Genomic DNA, 15397 nt, shown 5'->3' with positions numbered 1-15397 from the left:
AAGCCTTCCTGATATACTAATTTCAGTGCATCATCATCATCATCATCATCATCATCATCATCATCATCATCATCATCATCATCATTATTAAGGTCTAATGATACCCTACGCCTAGATATCGCACATAAAAACGAAACAGAGAACGAGGCTGTGTTAATCCGGAAGGGAAGAAAATCCAAAACTCAGAAATGGGTTTTATCTTTGATACAACTACGCAAAACAACTTCTTTTCTGTTCAGCTGAACTCTTTATCAAGAGGGTCCTGTAGAAACTCTTCTCCAGAAGTCCCCTTTCAAGGATTAAACCTTTCTAACCCATTGGCTAATAACAAGAAATAATATTTATTGTGCATCTACGGTGTTTTCCCTCTTGTCTCGAGGTTTTTCCTCGGCGGAACTATGGTGCACCGTTTTTGAGCTGCGATCGGAGTGTTTAAAGAAGGGACGGAATCAGAGAGGAGGCGGTGTTTGGTTGGGTTGTTGCCGGTTTTTTCAGGAAAGGAGGTGGTAGTTTTGTTCGTCTCTTCGTTTTTCCAGACAGATTTTTGACGAAGAAAAGGAGGCTTGGTGAATCCCTTCAGTTCCGGGTGTTTTTTTTTTTTTTTTTTTACTCTTTCTGTCAGCTAAGAAACGCTGTGAGTGCAAAATGTTTTTCTCTTAAAATTTGTTCCGTTGCTCCTGGAAAGTGAACCTTCCACATTAGACATGATAGAGGCTGGCTTTTCTTCAACTTTAGCAGGCTTTGATCAAAGTTTTGGTCTCGTGTTTGGTGTTAATACCGCGTATTTCTTGTCCGTTTCTGAGGTTCTCCTTACAACCCACGGTCCAATTGTCACGTCTCTACCTCTAATCAAATCATATTTTGAGATTACTGGTTATATACTTTATTTTTTGTATTATCTATTTATTCACATAAATCTATAAAGTTATGTCAAAAACCGTTTAATACATTAATCTGTAAATCACATAAATTCAAAGGATATGCTGATAAATTTTTTTGCCTATGTACACAGTAAAGGTTTAGAGATTGGCACAAGAGCTTAAAAACATAGCTGAAATTTATGTTTATACATGTTGGTTTCCTTGATGATGAATTAACTCAAATGTCCAAGATGCAAGGAATAGTGACGTTAACCTAAATGGATCAGAATGTATTTAGAAAACAAGGAAATGGACTGATTTCCCACAGAAGTAATAGAAAAGACGTGGAAGTGCCCCTTGGAATACAGGGAAAAGAATTAATAGATTTTCAGAATTTTAAATGAAAGGATATGAAAGGTGACGGTGAACTTTGTGGCCTCAAGTTTTAACTTAATGTTTTCCATGTAGCAAATATACACTAAACTTTTTTTTCAGAATTGAGGGAAACACAGTTGCATAAATTTAGTCTTGAACACAATTCAGGGATATGGTTATATTAGCTTTCTATCATTGTATATATTGTGTGTGAATATATGTTTCTGTGTGGCTATTAGTACAATGTTTTAAAATCTTAATTAGATTGTGATAATTATTGTTGTTACTTAACTAGGAAAACATTGACTCAAAGAAATGGATGATGAACCTGAAAGAACCAAACGGTGGGAAGGGGGTTATGAAAGAACATGGTAAGCTTGCTTTTTTAGCACTTAAGTTTTCCTCCATTTTTTTAAATGTTATATCCTGCTGTACGTACATTACAGAATTCTTACTTTTGGGGTTTTTTTTTTTTTTGCTTCTAGGGAAATTCTTAAAGAAGATGAATCTGGTTCATTAAAAGCTACTATAGAAGATATTCTCTTCAAGGCCAAGAGAAAAAGGTAAGCATTAACTGAACACAGTGTACAGTACATTATATTGATATAACTTTATAATAAATGTGTAACTTGAATTTAAATACAGTTAATTCCATTCCATTTGGATGTGGAATATTCAGCTCTCCCTTGTTTGAAGTTATATTCAGTCTGATAAATGAAATATAGCACTGTTCTTATCTTTAGTGCTTTATTTTAAAATTCCAAAATATGCCTAGTAATATTTGTGTATTTGAAATATTTTACTCCATTGTTCAGCTGAAAACATTGAGACTGATTTTTAACATTAAGCAGGTAGGATATTTAATGTTAAAATTGAATAAGTAGGACATCACATGCCCAAAAGGAAAAGAGATTTGGACTGAGAAGGTAAAAATTGAATTCAAGCAAACTTTGTAGAAAACACAAAACTATACCTGTAATGTGATGTTCTTCATTTCATTATAATTAAAAAGGTATAATTTGTTTATATATTTTAATGTAAATATAGTAGTACAAATAATGGAATACAGCCTAATACAGTTGTTCAGTTTGTTTTCAGTATCATAAAAGTTTAGCTATTCATTTAAATTGTGTAATTATTTTTTTCTGCAAATAAACTTTTAACTATTTATTTTTAAATATTTCTAATTTTGCTGTTCATTTGGTTTAGAATTCCAGTTTATTGAACCTTGTGTCTGTTCCTAGAATAGGAGGCTTTTCTCGCAGTAACTCATATTCTAGTCATTATGTGACTAGATACTGCAATGGGTCTGGCCTTGAAGACCACTCAGAAGCTGTAACTAGTTCAGAATGCAGTGGTGTGAGTAGGTATGGGTGCATATCAGTACAGTGATGTAACGTTATGTCATGAGCTGCATTATTGTACCAGTATGCTTCAAGGAGCTTCTGGTCATCTATAAAGCCCTTCATAGTATTGGGGCTGGATATTTGCAGGATTACTTCTCCAGTTGTACCTGCCTGATAAGTTTGGACAGCTTAGTATCCTCCAGGTCCAATCACTTAAACAATGGCACTGGAGACATGTCTTCTCTATTGCCATGTGTGTCCTATGAAACAGTATATCCTCTGAGGTAGATGTAGCCCTCACCTTGTTGATCTTTAGGAAGGAATATGTACTCTGAATTACTTTTATATATTGTCCTCCTAAGCATATATATCAGATTTGTTCTTCCAAGTATGGTTGTTTTTTATTGTTTTAATCCTTTGTAAATTGCTCAGAATCATCAATGAGTAGGCAGCCTAAAATTAAAAATAAAAGTTCAAATAAGCACTTTTTTTTAAAGCCAGTAATTAAAACCTTAGAGCAGAATATGATTGTTAGTATGTTAGGAGATGCAATTTTGCCATGCCTCAAGTACAGGAGAGAGATAGGAAAAGCAAGCTCTGTACTACTGATAGAAGGAGCAAGCTTTATTAATTTCTGGATCTAAGAGATGTAGGCTGCCAGAAAATAGGCCTATTTTCTTATTAGTATTTAATTCACTCCTTGCCAAGTTATTCTTACTAAACTGACGGATTTTATCCTATGAAGGTGATGCCTCTTGCAATCAGGTGCCCATGCCACATAAGGCTTTTCAAGTCATAAACACTGCTTTGAATTGGAGCTGGCAGCCTGTGCAATAATTTCAGAAACATTACCCTACCATGAGGGGATTGACTCTCTAGCAGTCTTATCACACTACTTTGGACCAATTGTAGGTCCCTGTTAATATCCAAAAGCTGCTGTACATAGAATGTATTACAGTAATCAACGTGGGTAATGATCAATGCATGAATTACATGGATTATAACTTTTAGAAAATGTACAAATTAAAATATATCAACAGTTTACCTATGGACCATGAAGATTGCAATAATTATTTCTTATTTTATAGAACTTTTGAACATCATGGACAAGTACGACTTGGGATGGTACACTTTCATTTTCTCATTTTGCTTCAAATAAAATAGCTTAAGTTAGACTTAGGCATTAAATGAAGTAGGATAAATTGGATGACACCTTATCTGGGTTTTGGTGTGGAAGGATCAGTGATTAAGGTACCAGGCTAGAAAGCAGGAGACACTGAATTCTAGTCCTGCTTTAGGTATGAAAGTCAGATCTGTGACTTTGGGCCAGTCATTCTCTCAGTTCAACCCACCTCACAGGGTTGTTGTGGGGAAAATAGGAGGAGCAAGGAGTATTAGGTAAGTTTGCCACCTTATTTATAAAAAAATAAAGGCAAGATAATAAATATATTATCTTTAATTGTGGTAAGTAATAAATTACTTGGACTAGTTCAGATACATTTTTATAATGCTTCAGGCAAAGAGGTGAAGGTGAAGCCTCAAAAAAAAAAAAAAAAAAATCTGATACCTGCAGTCTGTACTTGACTTTTATATATTCAGGATTAGTTTCTTTGCTTTCAGTTGAGCTTTGATTTCAGTAGATCTTAAACAAGTTTATGGAGGTTTGCAATGTGTTATTCTACATTAAAGAAAAAAACATTTAGAAAGCCAATACATAAAAAGTTTTGTCACCTAAGGTTAAGTTGTATACAAAGGTAATATTTAATGCTATATTTTGAATACAATAGTATAGTTAATATTGGCTTTATGTTTTTTTATCTTTATAGATGCGCCATCTGTATGTCATAGTAGATGGATCACGAACAATGGAAGATCAAGATTTAAAACCTAATAGATTAACGTGTTCCTTAAAGGTGATAATTTTTGAAATAATTCAAAAGTCCTCCAAATCTATATAGCAAATATAATGTGAAGTTCTGTATAGGAGAACCACTATAGACCAGAGATCATTTCTTAGTTTAATGAACTCGCACAATTATTCTTCTAATAGAAGATAGTAGGAAATAACAATATATCACTGGGAAAATGAAATATATAAATATAGTACATTATTTTTCCTATTTGGTGAATATAAGAGTCTATTGAAATTGGTACTCATATATAAGGTATTTATATTGTAACAGTTTTCCAACGTGTGAGTTATCAGCATATATTAACCTTTGTTTCAGTGAATTAGCATGCAGTTTAATCTCAAGCACATTAGCAATTTCTGATTTCATTGGGAATTAGTCCCTAGAAAATATGTTCAGGAGTGCAGTTTTACAAGGTAATTACAAACACACCAGTTCAATTTGATGTCCTGCTAAACTCAACAAGTTTCGCAGTCAAAAGACGTGCATAGATTCCACTTATAATTGTTTTTAACTAAATAAGTGGGCTGTGCAGAACTAGGATAATCGTTTTTGAAAAGAAGCTGACCCTTGAAGTATGCTTATTTTCATAAATATAATGAATAGATGTCACAGTATTTTTTGCTATTAACTTCTAGATATATTTTTAAACCACTATAGTGATGTTTAGAAATTAGTCTGAAAAGCATTTTTCTAAAGAGATGCAAAGAATTCAATACATTGGCCCAATAAAAAATAGTATTTGATAGATTGTTTTAATGTTTCTCATTCTGTAGCTACTGGAATATTTTGTTGAAGAATATTTTGATCAAAATCCTATTAGCCAGGTATGTGCACTATTGAAACAAAGTTTCATAGTTATTGCTTCTTAAATTTTATATATTTAAATATACAATTTCTTTTAAAATGTTGATAGTAGTAATAAGTTATTTTTGTTTTGAAGTTGGAGTCCTAGAAAAAGATTCAAATGTCTAAGAAGTATATATATTGCAAAATAAGATTAAAGACCACTAGCATAATTTTCATTTCTGTCCTAGGAAACATTAAAGCTCCAGTGCATATTAATTCTGGGCTAATACTTTGTTATTGGGTAAGGCAGCATGAAATACATAATGGAAGATAAGAAAGGATTATATAGAATTTGAAATTATTCAGGGCAGGATGCTGCATGCATAGGACAGCCATTCCTGTAATTAACTTTTTTCCTTAATGTTTGGTAAACTGTTGTGGTTAGTTAACCATCTAGAGTTGGGGAAGCAAGTATACTTTCTTTTTTCCCAGTTGTCGCAGCTGGATTCTTGGCATAGTTTAGAATGCGAAAGCCAGCTTGGTTCTGCAGTCTACGTGGATATAATTAATCTTTGTTTATTTTCCTGGATTATGGAGAAACAGTGCATGATGATATCCTGAAGCTCTAAGATTTAGAACTGTGATTTCCTTCTTTCCTGGGTTTCTGATTTCATCAGTCAACCTCTGTCAAGCCTGTTTTGTAGCCATATAAATTAGAAACTTAAAAAACTTGGGGGGAGATCAATGATTCCAAGCATTCTGAAATCTGCATTATCAGATTCCATGGCTTTACAACACAATTAAGCAATAAACAACTCCTTTATGTAACTTAATTAAGTAGGCAGACTACAAAAAGTTTCCTAAAGCATTTTACTCCAGTAAATATTTTGTAATAACTCTTTTTCTCAGCAAAATCTGTAGTAACGTATATGCCGGCGTATAAGGCGACCCGGCGTATAAGACGACCCCCGTCTTTGGCGCCGAGTTGCATGCCTAGAAAGTCATCTTATACGCCGGAATATACGGTAATACAAAGTGACGCAATAATGTTTTGTATGTGGAGCTGTCCTATTCTGCCTGTTGTATAAATATAGCCACATCTTTTCTGAAATATAATTTTCATTGCTCAATGAATCCTAATAATGGCAAATAAATTTCTTGCAGATTGGCATCATTGTAACTAGGAGTAAAAGAGCTGAAAAACTGACTGAACTTTCAGGTATTGATTTTCTTTTTCCTCAGTTCTTATTTCTTCCTAAAGTGGCCATTGTTTCTGATACGAATAATATGTATTGGATGTTGTAAAGATGTACATTAAAATGCAGTTTTAATTTTCTAAAGGCAAAGAGAATAACAGCTAAACATCCTAAGTGAGTATTTTCCTTAGCCTGGGAGTGAGCTAGGACACTAATTTGTAATGAGAGGTTAATTTCTTTTCATAGGGAATCCAAGGAAACATATAACAGCTCTGAAAAAAGCTGTAGATATGACCTGCCTAGGAGAGCCTTCTCTATATAATGCCTTAAATTTAGCCACTCAAACATTAAAGTAAGTATATGTTGGAAATGTAAGAGTGAATTTATTTTATTTTATTTATTATTTTAAAATAGCAGTAAATGATTGCACTAATTATAAGTGAAGTTAAAAGAGCAAACAATTGACAGGGCAATTTAATAACTTTTGCGTCTGAATATGTATTTCCGTCTCATGTTCTGGTCCTTTTCTTGACTTTTGGTTCTAGCGGTAAATCATAATTTCTTGTTAAATCTGGACAAATGCATATCTTGCCTACATACCAAACTGCAAACTGATTGCCTTAATTTATTCTTAGTAGATTGTTCCTGCAAGTCATTTTGAAATATAAAGACCCTAGAATGGCCTTTTTAGCTTTGTTCCCTCTAGCTCTGTTGGATTCTTTTGTTGCTGGAAGGTGTGTAGTCTTGCATGATTACTGAAATAAACTGTGTTAGAATAATAGCTTTATTGAATTGGTCTTGTTATTAATAATTTTGGAAAATTGTGAAATCCCATATGATTTTTTTATTTGTGCTTTTATCAATATGAGAGTAAATGCACATTTTTATATATCCACATTTTTTTTCAAACTGCGTATATGTACAACTTTGTATATCTGCATTACAAACTTAGGTTTGCTTCTTTCAGTAAGAAATGATTTAATAAAACCTTATCCTCTGATTACAGTTGAAAGTTCAAACAGAGTTCACATATTCAATAAAATCATAAATACATTTGGAACTTGTTCTTGTAACTATTAGAAGTGAACATTTTATTGTCTTTAGGCACATGCCAGGACATACAAGTCGAGAAGTTTTAGTAATACTCAGCAGCCTAACAACATGCGATCCCTCAAATATATATGACCTAATAAAGGTACAGAATTTATTTTGTTTTATTATTTAATTGTCATATTGGACCTGCTTGATAATTAAATAATTGGGTTGTTATGAAATATTGGAAGTTTCTTTCCTGTGATAATTTTCTATTCTGATGGCGCGTGTTTTTTTTATTTTTGTCTTTTTTCATCCAAAGTCCTTAAAATCAGTTAAGATCAGAGTGTCTGTTATTGGTCTTTCTGCTGAAGTTCGAGTATGCACTGTGCTTGCCAGAGAAACTGGTGGTATGTATATCTATATATATAAAATGAATTCATAAATATACAAATGGATTTTTACCAAAGAAAGTGATGCAAGGATCATCATTTTATAGAAAGCTTATAGTTTTTTAAAGTTCTCTATTTTCCTTGACCATGCAATATAAAGAATTTGATTTATAACCATTCCCTAATATATCTCTGTCCAAAATGGTGTAGGGTTTCCTGCCTGAGCAGGGGGTTGGACTCGATGACCTCCAAGGTCCCTTCCAACTTTATTAATATTATTATTATTATGTATTTTTATTCATGGTTAAATTATTACACTGCAGTAATGCAATCAATACACTATTAATAACACAGTCAAGGTTTCAGTAATATCTTTTTTTAATCAGCCTTACAAAAATGCAAAGATAAGTGGATGAGAAACATTTTCACCATTCCCTCTGTGTACAGTTCTCGTATGTATTAGCTAGCCCAGGGATAGGCAACCTTGGCTCTTTTATGATTCGTGGACTTCAACTCCCAGAATTCCTGAGCCAGCATGGGAGTTGAAGTCCATGAGTCATAAAAGAATCAAGGTTGCCTACCCCTGGGCTAGACCAAAGGAGAAAACAGCACTTTTCCTTTTTAAAGAGCTTCTTTACTTGCAAAGAGTCTTTTTTTTTTTTAAGTCTATAGGACAGTTCTAGCAGGCAAGTCAACCAAGCAGCTGTGATTGCAACTCTGTTGTATTATTTTCTGTATGGCAGGAACCTACCACGTTATTTTAGACGAAAGCCATTACAAGGAGCTCCTGATGCATCATGTCAGTCCACCACCGGCCAGTTCTAGTTCTGAAAGTTCTCTTATTCGAATGGGTAAGAATTTTGTTACTTCTAAGAGTTCAGAATTGAACATGCAGCATTTCTGTAAATGTTCAATGCAATTCTCTTTATATCATTGTTTTAACATGAGATGTGCAAGTCATAGTGTGGAAACCTAGAGGTAAAATTTTGTCATGTCTTTTTTCTTTCTAGGTTCAGCATGCAATGTCTCAATGGTAGCTCCTTCTACCATATCGAATATATAGTCATGTATGCCAAGGGTAGTCCTTTATTTTGTTAAGAAACAACTGTATTAGAAGAAGTTGCATGCTCCTGTTCATTGAGAATTTGCACAAATTGGAACATTTTTGGATATTATGTTCTATATCTTGTCTGAATGCAAACTTGGACAACATCAATCTTTCTAAGTATTTCTTTTTTCTTACATAGGCTTTCCTCAGCACACAATTGCGCAAATGGCTGACCAGGATGCAAAACCATCTTTTAGCATGGCGTAAGTAATATGTGGTTATATATTACATACTGCATTTTACAGGGCACAGTCTTAAGGTTTGCCACGCCATTCAGTAGCTTGTGTTACATTTTCTACATCTTATCTGTATGTATAGGCAAACTCAGTCTTGCTTTTTCAGCCATCAGAAATAGGAGGAGGGGATGTATTGAAAACAGCAAATACATTTTTGATACAACTGTTTCTGCATATTTTAAAATTTTAATCAAAATTAGCTTTCACCAACACTTTTTTTGTTCATGCTAAAAGTATTGATCTTTTTAGATGTACTAATTATCAATAATTCAGTTGCTATTTTGTAACTGAAAATAATCCTGAATCATTTTTAGCATTTTATCCATTGCAGGACACTGAGATTTTCCCTATAAAATGTAGCATAATTGCTGGAAAAATGCAGTATAAAATGGAAGCACTTAAAAGTCATGATTTCTTTGATGTATGGCAATTTCTGTACGAATTAATCATAATATTACTTGTAGAATCTTAACATATCTGCCTTTAATTTTGTTCAAATAATTCAAGTACATTCAGGAAAAAAAGTATTCAGGAAACAATATGTGTTTCTATACAGGCATCTGGAAAACAGCAATGACCCAGGCCTTACATTAGGAGGATATTTCTGTCCCCAGTGTAGGGCCAAATATTGTGAGCTCCCAGTGGAATGCAAAGTGTGTGGTGAGTATCAGGGCTTTTATAGTTGTCTACCATAAATGAAACATAATAGCATGTTTTCTTTTTTGTTCTTATAGTTAAAAACAAGAAGGGATAAAAACTTGTTCTCACAAAGTAATTACAGCATTTCTACTATGATTAAATAGCACTTCCTCTTTCATAAATGATCTATATTTCAGTTGCTTCAAGTGTGTCACATTATATCTTTAAGCTGTTACATGGGTCCCAAGTAGGCTGCTATTCTTATGACTTACTTAGCAATTAAAAATACAACTCAAATATAGTTAATCTACTGGAGTCTGAACAGTGGTTAAAGATTTGTTTAAGGTAGAAGCAGTTTATTTACAGAATGAATACAAAATAGTTTCAAGTAAGCAGTATCTGTAAATACTACTATTACAAGAAATTAACAACGTAAGGCTGATTAAAGTTTTCTCCTGTACTTAAAATTGCCTTTTATATGATGCTTTATTAATGAGTATTAATGCCTAAAGCATTCCTATCTTATTAATATTTTGCAGTTTAGTGCATTGCTAGATTTGAATAAAAGTATGTTTTGAGATATCTGAATGAACTTCTATAGTTTTAGGATTATAATTTTATTGTCCTACTTTTTAATGGCATGAGTTGATATTATAACTTAATAGTAATATACATTTCTGCGTAAGTATTTTAAATAGTACTTTAAACATTGTTGCTGGTCTATTAAAAAGATAAGTTTACTGAAATGGGAAGTCCAAGTGCACTTGTATCTGCCATGTTTCATTAGAAACTTCAACCATTCCATTCCTGTGTGCATCCCTAATTGATAACACCTGAATGAATTAATTCCACAATTCACTATGATTGAAATTAGACTCAACTATAAATCATGATAATTAATCACAGACTTTGGATTGGCTGTGACTATTCTGTTAGGACTAGAGTTCAGTATGCAAATGCTCATTATCACACTTTTACTTCAACCCTTTTAAGCAATTAGAATAAGATCTGGGACCTAAACTTATTCAGTTGCAATGTTACATGGCTAAAAATAAACTTAAAACTTTTATATATTGGATATATTATTTTGGGATGAGGAACAGAGGTTTGAATATCCATAAAACCTATTTTATGCAGGACTTACACTAGTGTCTGCACCACATCTGGCTCGATCATACCATCACCTATTTCCTTTGGATGCCTTTGAGGAAGTCCCAGTGGAACAGTATATGGGGGAAAGGTATGTAAAAAATACTTAGGATTCTGTATCCAAACCCAAATTTTGTTCTTCAGCTAAATGATATATCTTTAATGTTTTTAGTTAAGTGCCCCTTGTTTAAAGTACAACATGTTCACTACTAAGTAAATATTTCAAATTTTTTTTTAGTTTATGATAAGATTTCTTTTGATTCTTCATTTATTACTGTTTCTTTCTAAGAGTAATTTAAGGTTTGAGACAGAGTTCCAACTTTTTGGTATACAGGGGAGGGACTTTTCCTACCTTCTTCTAAGGCAGCTGAATACAGTTCCTTGGATGCTGTGAATCCCTAAAGGGCTGTTCACCTAAAGAAAACTTTGTTAAAAATTTTTTTATAGAAATCATTATATTCTGTTTATATATTTTAAATAACGAGATTATACGGCATTATTAATGGCATTTACAATAGCAGCACCAATCTTCTTCTAATTATAGTAGTAAATTGGAAAAAGAAGATGAATACATATTTCCTAATAGAACTCTGCAAATATTTTTAAACAGGTATTGTCAGGGATGTCAGGGAGAAATCAGAGATCATCACGTAAGTATTTATTGTATTTAACCTATAAACTATTCCATATATTATGTCCTTGCAAATAAACGTCTTTTGGGGAGTTTCATATGTATATCACATTAGATTTTGGGCCTTAAAAATAATTATTTTCAGTCTTAGTAATAGTAGTAAGGTTGGAAGGGACCTTGAAGGTCATCTAGTCCAACCTCCTGCTCAGGCAGGAAACCCTATACCATTTTGGACAAATGGCTGTCCAGTCTCTTCTTAAAAACTTCCAGTGTGGAGCGTTCACCGCTTCTGGAGGTAGGTTGTTTCACTGGTTAATTGTTCTAACTGTCAGGAAGTTTCTCCTTAGTTCTAGGTTGCTTCTCTCCTTGCTTAGTTTCCACCCGTTGCTTCTTATCCTGCCTTCAGGAGCCTTTGAAAATAGCTTGACTCCCTCTTCTTTGTGGCAGCCCCTGAGATATTGGAACACTGCTATCATGTCCCCCCTCGTCCTTCTCTTCATTAAACTAGACATATCCAGTTCCAGCAGCCGTTCCTTATATGCTTTAGCCTCCAGTCCCCTAATCATCTTTGTTGCTCTTCTCTGTATTCTTTCTAGAGTCTCAGCATCTTTTTTACATCGTGGTGACCAAAATGGGATGCAGTATTCCAAGTGTGGCCTTACCAAGGCATTGTAAAGTGATATTAACAGTTCATGTGATCTTGATTCTATCCCTCTGTTAATGCAGCCTAGCACTGTGTTTGCCTTTTTGGCAGCTGCAGCACACTGCTGGCTCATATTTAGGTGATTGTCCACCTTGACATTGGAATAGACCAGGTTTCATTACAATATAATAAAATTATTGCTTATATTAAATAGGATATTATAATTTGCTTAGCAAAATTTTAAAAAGCATACAAAGGGCATTGGTAGTTTATTAATAATGCTATGATGTGCTAACATGTAACTTTTAAATTTCATTTTTCCCCTCAGGTCTACATCTGTAAACTCTGTCATAGTGTATTTTGTGTTGAATGTGATCTTTTTGCTCATGATACCTTGCACTACTGTCCAGGTTGCATTCACAGCCATCCTGGTCCCTCCTGCATTTGATGCCTCTCATTAAATATTACTTCTTGTACATTCCTCTGAGCAGAGAATCTTCACCAGTGATTGAACATCTTCAACAAATTAGGTTAAAGAGAAAGATAAGGAAGATGAGTCAGCGGGAGGTGTATCTAAATAAGATTTTATGTACCATTCTATAATGTATTTAATGGATACATAATTCTGTGTGTTACCTGTATTTGTTTTTGCTAATGTTCTTTTGGAATAATATGGAATAATGTGTCAAATTTATTTTGAAAATATTAAAATGGACATATGCACTTAAAATATGAATCTTATTTATATGTTGCTTTTCTTAAATATACTTTCTGAAATTATAAAGGCTATAATTATAAAGGCTATAATCTGACACTATTAGAAATACTTCATAGCAGTCATTTTTATATACCTGTATTTTATTCTGGATTTACAGAATATGAAGTTTCTTTTCTGTGATAGCCCCCTGTTGCCTCTTAGCTTCCTTTGTCCATTCCATTAAGTGTAGGGAATTGTTGAGATAGATTCCAGGTAACCAGTGTGCTTCCATCTCAATAATTTTAAAGTACGACGTATTTTGCTATGACATTGTTTACAGTTTAAAGATGAAAGTTTACAAATGTCCAACTCTTCTTTAGCTTCCATAGGCAGAAGAGAAAGTTGCCTTCTATAAGCATAAGTTCTATTTAAAGTGATTTTTCTATGTAGAATATTTTATTAGAGATGTAATTTTAATTAGTGAGACTGGGAATATAATTTTAAAAATTACTCTTAAATCTGTTAACAAGATCTGCTAATATCTAGAATATCTCTTCAATGACATCTAAAGAACTCATAGTGATACTAAAATGATGACACACGTGATTATGTAATTATTATGTATAATGTGAATTTGAGGTGAATGTACTTATAATCCTGTCTCTTATTTTCCTATAGCAACCCTGTGAAGTGGGTTGGGCTGAGAGAAAGTGACGGGCCCAAAGTCATCCAACTAGCTTCCATGCCTAAGTCAGGTCTAGAACTCATAGTCACCTAGTTTCTAAGGCAGCACCTAAATCATTACACCAAACCTGGTGTAACTTTGTATTGGGGAATTGTTATGCATTTCTTCAGACTTGGTTTAATATCATTGTTCTGATCAACAGAGACAAATTAATCAGAACTCCGAGGCTTGCAAATTCTTCAAAGAACATGTTTATTGATACAGAGTATTAGTACTTCAAAAGTGAAACCAAGTCTGAAGAGATGCATAACAATTCCCCAATACAAAGTTAAGAAATCCCACCCCGAAACTATGCAAGCAACTATGTTTCCCCACTCAGCCTGTTGGCGGGCTTTTTATGAAACGCCCAGCCTGTAGTCTCAGGAGCAGCCGATGACCTTGGTTCCCATGAGAGAAAGTCCGAGAGAGAAAGTCTGTTTTGTTTAACGCAGTGGTTCTCAACCTTTCTAATGCCATGACCCCATAATACAGTTCCCCATGTTGTGGTGACCCCCAAGTGGGTGTGGCCAACAATAAGAGGGAGTAGGACAGCTAGGGAAAAGGGAAAAAATGGCAGACAGTGTGGTTTGGCGACCCCCGTGAAATGGTCATTCGACCCCAAATGGGGTCCCGACCCACAGGTTGAGAACCACTGGTTTAACGCAACACCTGGCAAACCCCCTCCCTCCGTGCTATGTGGCAATTAGGAATGAGAAGGAAAAAGACGGCTGCAGCCATGCTCATTCTAAAGTTGACACCTGGCTGTCATGGAAATTATATATTTATATATTTATATCAGGTATCTGGCTTAAGTATGTAAATTGTGGCAGTTGCATGATTACATTTCTGCACATGTATTAATTTGCTCCTGCTGCAGACACCATTGTTGCTTTTTATCCAGTCACTATCTACCAGTCACTGTTAAAATCCTGCCTTTTGTTTTCAGAGTACATAAATAGTACCCAGCTCCAGTGATTTAGCAATCAATCAATCATTCAAGCAAGCAAGCAAGCAGAATACTATTGTTGATGCTCCCAATAGCTATTGGGAGATTTAAGGCTGTTTTTGTTCCATGCCCTGGGCTGAATTCCAACTGAAAAGGATCTAGATTAGGATTTTTCAAACAGGGCTCCAAGGAACTTGGGGTTTCACAAAGACTTAAGTGGGTTTCACAGAAATAAGAGGAGGGAAATCTGTTTGCAAGAAACCAAGAAGAAAAAAATGAACTATCCTGTCCCGACTTTTGTGAATGCTCTGTGCAGGAGACAAACTGGCTGCCTTTCCCACACTATGCATACATACAAAACTTGATTCTCTGCCTGCCACCAAATTCTGACACACATTCCTAACTGCACAAGAGCAATTGCAGGAAGTCTTTCCACACTTGACATCTTGTGCACACCTACTTAGGTATAAGGCTTATTGAGCTTTATGGGGACTTTAACAAGCAAAGACGGACAGAAGGAAGATGCATGCCTAAGGGGCTTCAGCTAGTCATTCGCATCCCATTAATCCCCATCCTAAATATATGTGCCCTAAAGTATATGTATATATTTTTATTTTGTTTTTCTATTATGCCTAGTATTTTTAAAATGAACATTTTTTTAATTATAGATAATTGGCTACCAGACTGGTACAATATCAGATAATATACAAAAAGATGGAAAAAA

At 34.1% G+C, this 15397-nt stretch overlaps 1 protein-coding gene across 1 annotated transcript; it reads left to right on the top strand.

Moving 5' to 3' along the window:
- The first annotated feature begins 443 nt into the window (after positions 1–443).
- LOC120297770 (general transcription factor IIH subunit 2) lies at positions 444–13036 on the top strand. The gene is made up of 16 exons (XM_039320782.1): positions 444–634; positions 1531–1606; positions 1721–1798; positions 3670–3706; positions 4408–4494; positions 5268–5318; positions 6445–6499; positions 6723–6828; positions 7581–7671; positions 7831–7918; positions 8644–8751; positions 9148–9211; positions 9801–9904; positions 11021–11123; positions 11643–11682; positions 12635–13036. The coding sequence occupies exons 2-16, from the start codon at positions 1551–1553 to the stop codon at positions 12752–12754; spliced, it is 1188 nt and encodes a 395-aa protein (XP_039176716.1). The 5' UTR covers positions 444–634; positions 1531–1550; the 3' UTR covers positions 12755–13036.
- The last annotated feature ends 2361 nt before the right edge of the window (positions 13037–15397 follow it).

This window comes from Crotalus tigris, unplaced genomic scaffold (genome assembly GCF_016545835.1).
Source record: "Crotalus tigris isolate CLP2741 ecotype Arizona unplaced genomic scaffold, ASM1654583v1 scf7180000023687.2574627, whole genome shotgun sequence".
Classification (NCBI taxonomy): Eukaryota; Metazoa; Chordata; class Lepidosauria; order Squamata; family Viperidae; genus Crotalus; species Crotalus tigris.
The sequence above is the reverse complement of the archived record's forward strand: the minus strand, read 5'-3'. Positions and strand labels throughout refer to the sequence as shown.

Bases quoted from the DNA above. Each gene is read 5' to 3' on its own strand.
- LOC120297770 (XM_039320782.1), top strand. From the start codon at position 1,551: ATGGATGATGAACCTGAAAGAACCAAACGGTGGGAAGGGGGTTATGAA. The intron at 3,707-4,407 runs GTACACTTTCAT...TTATCTTTATAG, and splicing joins GACAAGTACGACTTGGGATG to ATGCGCCATCTGTATGTCAT. The intron at 6,500-6,722 runs GTATTGATTTTC...TTCTTTTCATAG, and splicing joins AAAACTGACTGAACTTTCAG to GGAATCCAAGGAAACATATA.